General features: G+C 34.2%; 1 protein-coding gene across 1 annotated transcript in view; it reads right to left on the minus strand.

The window, feature by feature from the left end:
* The window catches only part of LOC111698245 (putative uncharacterized protein DDB_G0268364), a 29462-nt gene extending 23306 nt beyond the window's left edge, over positions 1 to 6156 (minus strand). The window contains exons 1-2 of the mRNA XM_023468533.1: positions 6139 to 6156; positions 5600 to 5734 (exon numbers count right to left, since the gene is read on the minus strand). Coding sequence (XP_023324301.1) covers positions 5600 to 5734; positions 6139 to 6156 — 153 coding nt within the window. The remainder of the gene's footprint in view (positions 1 to 5599; positions 5735 to 6138) is intronic.
* Positions 6157 to 8528: the final 2372 nt, after the last annotated feature.

Here is an 8528-nt window from a genome sequence, read left to right on the forward strand (position 1 = left end):
CCTACAATAATAATAATAATAATAATGATAATGAGTGGGAGGTAGAAAGAAGACAAGGTTCGGGTTTACAAGAAGAAAATTAAGAAGGGTTATAAATAATTCAGAACTAAATACTCGCAATAGTTTAGATATTGAAAAATTAAATTAAATAATGTTTATTGCATTTCCACAAAAAGACGAAATAGTTTCTTTGGAAGGAAAAACAGGATTCTTTCCGTAGAGATTTTTAAATCCACGAACTGTAAGATTTATGGAAAAACCGTTAAAGATAATATCAAAGGGATTCTAAGTTCAACAAGGTCAACAGTTCGTGGCTCATTAGGAACCAAAACTGAGTAATCAGGCCCCTTCATCTACCCCCTTATACTATACCTAGTTTATCTACCCCCTTGTACTATACCTAGGGATGTTAACGTTTTCATTCTTTTTAAAAACGATCGTTTCGTTATGAAAATGACAACGAAAAATCAAAAACGAAACGATCGTTTTTAAAAATTATCGTTTTTTAAAAGTTCGTTTTTAAAAAATGGTCGTTTTTTAAACGATCATTTTTCAAAACGCTCGTTTTTATAAAATTCGTCGTTTCGTTAACGATCGTTAACGACGACCCTTCTTTAACGATCGTTAACGACAAACCTTTGTTAGCTTTTTAGCTCCCCCACAACTTTTAAACTTCATGTAAAACGAAATTCAATAAAGTTGCATGCATTTTTTTCTCAAAAACTATAGTTTTTCCGAAAACGACCGTTTTTATGAAGTTCGTCGTTTAGTTAACGATCGTTAAAGACGACCCTTCGTTCACGATTGTTAACGACGACCCTTCGTTAACGATCGTTAATATAATTTTAAATAAATTTTTTTTCAAAAACTATCGTTATTTCAAAAATGATAACAAACTGTCGCAAATAGTTTTTTTTTATAAAAACGATCGTTCTCAAAAACGATCGTTACTCGTTTTCTAAAAGTTCAAAACGATTGAAAAACGAAACAAAAAACGATCGTTTAACGATCGTTTCAAAAACGAATAAAAACCCTAACTATACCTAGTTTATCTACCCCCTTATACAACACCTAGTTTATCTACCCCCTTATACTATACCTAGTTTATCTACCCCCTTATACTAAACATAGTTTATCTACCCCCTTATACTATACCTAGTTTATCTACCCCCTTATATTATACCTAATTTATCTACCCCCTTCTACTATACCTAATTTATCTACCCCCTTATACTATACCTAATTTATCTACCCCCTTATACTATACCTAGTTTATCTACCCCCTTATACTATACCTAGTTCATCTACCCCCTTATACTATACCTAGTTTATCTACCCCCTTATACTATACCTAGTTTATCTACCCCCTTATACTATACCTAGTTTATTTACCCCCTTATACTATACCTAGTTTATCTACCCCCTTATACTTTACCTAGTTTATCAACCCCCTTATACTATACCTAGTTTACATTGCTTAACATCATAGATCTAAATATATGCCTTCAAGCTAACTCTTAGTTGCCCACTTAAACAAGTATTAAACCCAGTTTCGTATTGTATTCGACAATGTTAAAATCTAGCTTTATTTAAAGGAGTGAAATTAAAAATTTTAAAAATCTAGTTTTCTTAAAGGGAATGTACTCAAAAATGTTAAAATCTAGTTTTCTTGAAGGGAATGTTCTCAAAAATGTTAAAATTCAGTTTTCTGAAAGGGAATATTCTCAAAAATGTTGAAATCCAGTTTTCTTTAAGGGAAAGTTCTCAAAAATGTTAAAATCCAGTTTTCTTAAAGGGAATGTTCTCAAAAATAATGTACTCAAAATGTTAAAATCAAGTTTTCTTGAAGGTAATGTACTCAAAAATCTTAAAATCTTGCTTTCTCAAAGGAAATGTTCTCAAAAATTCTAAAATTTCTTTTTTACGTTAATAGCGTGTTCTCAAAAACTTTAAATCCAGTTTGCTTACAGGGAATTTACTCAAAAACGTAAAACTCCGTTTTAATTAAAGGGGCCTATGTTTTGATAAAAAGTTATTTTTAATTAAAACTTCATTTTATCTTCATGTATTGTTAGCAACGTAGAATTAACTGCAACGAAGTACATCATGTCTGTATCGATATATTTTTCTTCGAGTATTATTTTGCCCGATTGTTGATCGGATAAACTGTGTGAACGGTTGAAAATCCTATCTCTCCTGGATAATATTTTGGACAAAAACCCCTGTTATTATAATCTCAAATTTTCAAATTTTAGATTTCTCTTTGTCGGAATATGTCAGATATATAATACAGATAATTGTATAGATACACAGTTTATCCCCACAATAAAAACCATCCCTGCCACCAAATCTTAGAAAAAAAAACAAGGAATGTGAAAAAATGTAAAAAAAGGATGAAATCACATTTTAAAAGTACAAGTGAGACAAAAGGTGTACATTTTAAAGAATATCCTGGCAAGGAGGGAGGGGAAGAAATATTTGCCACAAACTCTTAGATATGGCAAACTATGAAAGGCGTTAGATAAAATAATCTACGTTTGAAAACTCTAAGGTTTACACCATCAAGTTGCAAAGATATAGGGATGAGAAAATTTGAGTTTGTGGCATAGACTCAATTCCTTTGATGAGGGGGGGGAGGGATAAGAAAATTAGGCAATCAAATGACACATTTTCCCCCTTTTTATACTTTTGACCTTAAAATTAATCAATTTTACCCAATTCCCCCCAAAAAACATGAAAATATCCTAAAATTATTTTTTAAGAAGGACGGGGGGGGGGGGGTAATTTTATACAAAATTTAAATATATATTCTTTGCATAAATCTCCATGCGTGGGATGAAAATAAAACATATTTTTGTTGATGAATTAAATTCTATCTGTTGAGTATCCTTTAAACTAGAGATGATAAATAAGGAGGGAGACAGCAACAATAAATTTCTTTCAACAACAGAATCAATATGGACAACATAGACTAAACAAAACAAAGACGGAGCAGAGAACAAGTATTTTTCGATGGGTTTATAGGTCTTCTATGAGGGGATGGGGGCGTAGAAAATAAATTAATAGCTTCAATTATCAAAAGTCTATACCATCAGGTTGCACAGAAATAGAGATTTAAAACAAGAGTTTGTTGCAAGAACTCAGTTCCTTTATTCATTGTTGGCTTTGAGAAAAAGTTGATTTTATTAGTTTGTTATATTTTTTTTAAATTGTAAAGCACTGCTTCGTCTGGAAATTGTTTGTTTATGGTTCAGGTCTAGAGAGTCGAAATCTAGAAAGGTAGAAGGATTAAACTAAGTGTGGATAGATATTTAGGCCAAGTAAGGCTTGTAAGCTGGAGGTAAGGTAGGTAGGTAGGAAGGTGGTATTGGTAGGTTAGAGGGTAGGTAGACAGGTAAGTAGGTAAATATGAAGGCAGGCAGGGAGGCAGGTAGGTAGGTATAAGTAGTAAATGTAGGTTGGTAGGTAGGTAGTAAGGTAGGTACTTAGGAAGGTAATAAACACGGACAAGTAGGTAGGTAGGTATTTACGTAGGTGGGCAGTAAGGCAGGTAGCTAAGTAGCTAGATATGACGGCAGGTAGGTGGGTAGGTAGGTAGGCTGGTGGGTAGGTAGGTAGGTTGTTGGGTAGGTAGGTAGGTAGGTAGGTAGGTAGGTAGGTAGGTAGGTAGGTAGGTCGGTAGGTAGGAAGGTAGGTAGGTAGGTAGGTAGGTAGGTAGTTAGGTAGGTAGGTAGATAGGTAGTAAATGTAGGTAGGTAGGTAGGTAGGTAGGTAGGTAGGTAGGTAGTAAATGTAGGTAGGTAGGTAACTCCAGTTCAGTTGAACTGACTTTAGAAAGGTGGAGAGGATGGTAGGATAAAAATATGAAAACATTGTAAGATGTGCAGTATAGTAAATACATGGTGTATGTATTGTATAGAATCAGTATGCATTCTAAATGCAATATTAAAGGGGAAACTGGTGCAATTATTAATTTAACAGTTTGTAATTTCGCAGAAAATATTTCGTTGTTTATTTTTGCTTCTCAAGGATTTATGAGAAAGGGATAAACACGTCTTGGAAGTTTTAAAACTTAAAGGGAGTGTTCGCAAAAAATGAAAGGGGGTATTGGCTTAATGCGATAAAAAAAAGCGCTTTTGATCGCTACTAATCTTACTTCTATCTGTTGCGTCTATAAGGAGAAAAGTGTTTTAAAACGACTAATACCGAAGAACGTAGTGTCCATACAAATTCAGAAAGATGCAACATTTAACTCGGATCGTAAACAAATCAATTTAATTCCAAACAAATCATTCAGATATTGCAAACAATAGTCATTGATTATTTTTCGACGCATTCGTAAATTGTTGATATTTGATAATATTTCGTATTTTTCATGATCTGAGATTCAATTTTGAAAACATTTATTCCTGTTTAGAGGATTTTGGACAATGAAGACGACATTTCATACTTTTTAGGAATGTTCGAAAATTATTTTTTTTAAAAATCAAAAATATTATGAAATATCAACTATATACGAATGCGTCGAAAAATAATCGATGACTACTGTTTGTAAAATCTGAATGATTTGTTTGGAATTAAATTGATTTGATAACGATTCGAGTTGAATGTTGCATCTTTCCGAATTAGTATGGACGCTGCGTTCTTCGGTGTCAGTCGTTTTTAACAATTTTCTCCTTATAGACGCAACAGATAGAAGTAAGATTAGTAGCGATCAAAAGCGCCTTTTATCGCATTAAGCCTATACCCCCTTTCATTTTTCACGAGCACTCCCTTTAAAGAAGATTGGAATGACTTAATACCTTGATAGCTTCCTGAATCCTGATCCCTGCCCTGTGGAAAAATAACAGCAACAAAAATGAGATTTTTTTTCTTCAAGCACACATTTTAATGTTGAACCAAAGATATATCATTATTCATTATAACCTTTCTAGATATTGACAGGCAAATAAACTTTATACAATAAAAACTTGCAGAAAGAAGAAGAAAATTTAGAAAATTTGTTTTTGGGACCTTGAAGAAATATTCATGAACTGGCTCCGAATCCGGATATATTTTATTTACAGGAGAGAAATCCAGGATCCGGATCCGCATTAAAATGAAATTAAGTTTAAGCACTGAATACAGCACGAGATCATTGATTTGTAGGTGAAAACAAAAAAGGGAACCAGGACTGAAACATGTATTTTCTATTTTTAAATCTTTGTTGGACTTTATATTTTGTATATTCATCTAAATATGTCTTTTAATCTATCTTAGACGGATTTTGAATGATATACCAATATATGGCTAAAAATATCACAATTCATTCGTGTACACTATACAGACATATGATGTAATTCGTTGCATTTACTTCTACGCGGATTTAAGAGGAACTTCATTGCTAGCTATAAAGAAAGATAAAAAACTCTATATTTGTCACTATGATGTCATGTCTGCTCCAGGCATTAAACAATAAAGATAAGGTTTATTGATCTTTATATATATGCTCTTATATATGCACTCAATACAATCATGAATGACATGAGCTTGAAGTGCGTGCAGAAAACTATATCAAATGCACGATCTAACAACGGATCGACAACATGCGTGCACTTACCACGGTTGGTATCTGTCCTGGAACTATTTGCTGCTGCATCTGCTGGGCAAGCGCGTTTTTGAGCGCGAGGTGGTTGCGCCCATTGATGAGAAGCTGATCTTTGAGGTGCTGGGGAGGATGGAAATAAATAAATATCTTAAATTTAGAAGATATTTTTATTTCCACTTTTATTTGGGGCCAACCCGTATTTAAAATCCCTAAGACCCCATTTCCCTCCCCCCCCCTTCCGTGACAAATTTCACTGTTCTAGTCAGTGTACATGAGAAGAAAGAAGACTCTCTGCTTATAAATGGTCTTAAGTCGACAAAAAAAATAATTATGCAATATCACAGGGTGTCTACAAATTTACATCACAATAAGTGTCTAATTCTTGCAACGACGGAAGCGCCAGATAAAAGAAAAAGAAAATGGGAAAAGTTGGAATGTTCTAGATTTTTTTCAGAGTATTTATTTTTGTGACACACCTTCCACTGCAAGAACTGAAATTAATGAACAAGAGACCAATATGTCATTAATACTTTTCAACAGATGAATATTACCAAGGGGAATGTAGACATAATTTAAAGTGACTCTCCATTTCTGGAATGGAATGCCAGACTTCTTTTCTTGTATATTCCCATCCTTAATCCGCAAACTACTTTTGAACCATCAACTGAAAATAATAAATTTGCAGATAGAAAAACAAGAATATCTCATTCCTCCTTGATTAGTCAAGGGTTTAAAAGTTCTGTTGGTAATCGGACATGTCTATCTCTCTAAATGGAGGGTCGTCACTTTACATTACGTCTACACACTATAACTGTCTCTTTAAGGATAAATTTTCATTGACTTTTTGTCAATATTCAAATAAGATTTAAAAAAATATTATTAGGCTATTTTAATCCATGTTCTTTTAGTGGAGATATAAATTACAGGGCAGACTTTAATCTCTAAACTTAACTCCCTAGCATTTAGATTTTATCCAAGAAATAAAATTATGCAAAACATTTTTCTGCCAAGAGTTATATAATTAAAGCGAGCTGGGGAACTAGGGGGTTCAATTTACTCTTAAAAAAATAAAACAAATTAATCAATTTACTATGAAAAAAAAGATAATAAACTTTTTAATTTCCGTGACGTACATAGGCCATAGTTCCAAACATTTATAGCTCTAGCTTTATCGAAATATGCGATTTTAATAATTGTATTAACCCGTCTAAACTTTAAAGGAACTCTCAACGTAATTTCGGATTTTAATAATTGTATAGACCCGTCCACACTTTAAAGGAACTCTCAACGTAATCTCGGATTTTAATAATTGTATAGACCCGTCCACACTTTCAAGGAACTCTCAACGTAATTTCGGATTTTAATAATTGTACAGACCCGTCCAAACTTTAAAGGAACTCTCAACGTAAACTCGGATTTTAATAATTGTATAGACCCGTCCACACTTTAAAGGAACTCTCAACGTAATTTCGGATTTTAATAATTGTATTCTCATATAAAACGTTTTAAGGGTACAGTTATTCATTGGGATTGGCAACTTTAAGATTAAGAGTCAATTGAAATTGCGTGTGAGGTCCCTTTAAATATCCCTGGTCTGCATGGAAATTGCGTAAACAGTCCCTTTAAATATCCATGGTCTGCCCGGAAATTGCGTATTCAGTCCCTTTAAATATCCATGGTCTGCCTGGAAATTGCGTATACAGTCCCTTTAAATATCCATGGTCTGCCTGNTAATTACGCGTAATGCTCCTGCGTAAGTGAAAGAAAGTGTTACGTTTCGTTACGCGTAATTACGCGTAACGAAATTACGACTGGAAACCCTAGGTCTGTCTGGAAATTGCGTATACAGTTTCTTTAAATATCCCTGGTCTGTCTGGAAATTGCGTATACAGTTCCTTTAAATATACCTGGTCTGTCTGGAATTGCGTATACAGTCCCTTTAAATATCCCTGGTCTGTCTGGAATTGCGTATACAGTCTCTTTTAATATCCCTGGTCTGCCTGGAAATTGCGTATTCAGTCCCTTTAAATATCCCTGGTCTGCCTGGAAATTGCGTATACAGTCCCTTTAAATATCCATGGTCTGCCTGGAAATTGCGTATACAGTCCCTTTAAATATCCCTGGTCTGCCTGGAAATTGCGTATACAGTCCCTTTAAATATCCATGGTCTGTCTGGAAATTGCGTATACAGTTCCTTTAAATATCCCTGGTCTGTCTGGAAATTGCGTATACAGTCCCTTTTAATATCCCATGGTCTGCCTGGAAATTGCGTATACAGTCCCTTTAAATATCCATGGTCTGTCTGGAAATTGCGTATACAGTTCCTTTAAATATCCCTGGTCTGTCTGGAAATTGCGTATACAGTCCCTTTTAATATCCCTGGTCTGCCTGCAAATTGCGTATTCAGTCCCTTTAAATATCCCTGGTCTGCCTGGAAATTGCGTAAACAGTCCCTTTAAATATCCCTGGTCTGCCTGGAAATTGCGTGCTGTAGCTCAAATAGAATTCCACAAACAAACCTAGTTCAATAAAGTACTTGAAAGGGAGGGGAAACGGGCAGGGGGGGGGGAATTCCCTGAAAAAAGTAATACCCCCCCTTGAAAAATTATATCTTTTTTTTCAACTCAAATTCGTGGACTTTAGGACTTGTTAAAATGGCATTTGTAGGCTTGCTTTACAGCAATGATTATAGCATGATTATTGATTCTTCTAGTAGGCTATAAAAAGGGTGGAGGGGGGGGGAGAACAAAGCTCAATTGGAAAGATGGAAGGGCGAATTCGACAAATAGAAAGTGATTGAACGAAATCATATAAAAAGAAGTTTTAAAAGTGCCTTGTATAATTACCGTATTGTAATTACCAACCTAAAGTAGAAAATAAAATTGAAGAGAAAATATAGCAATACAAAGTATTATGTCAAGTTCTAGAACAGTAACCGAGG

This window comes from Eurytemora carolleeae, unplaced genomic scaffold, assembly GCF_000591075.1.
Source record: "Eurytemora carolleeae unplaced genomic scaffold, Eaff_2.0 scaffold248, whole genome shotgun sequence".
Taxonomy (NCBI): domain Eukaryota; kingdom Metazoa; phylum Arthropoda; class Copepoda; order Calanoida; family Temoridae; genus Eurytemora; species Eurytemora carolleeae.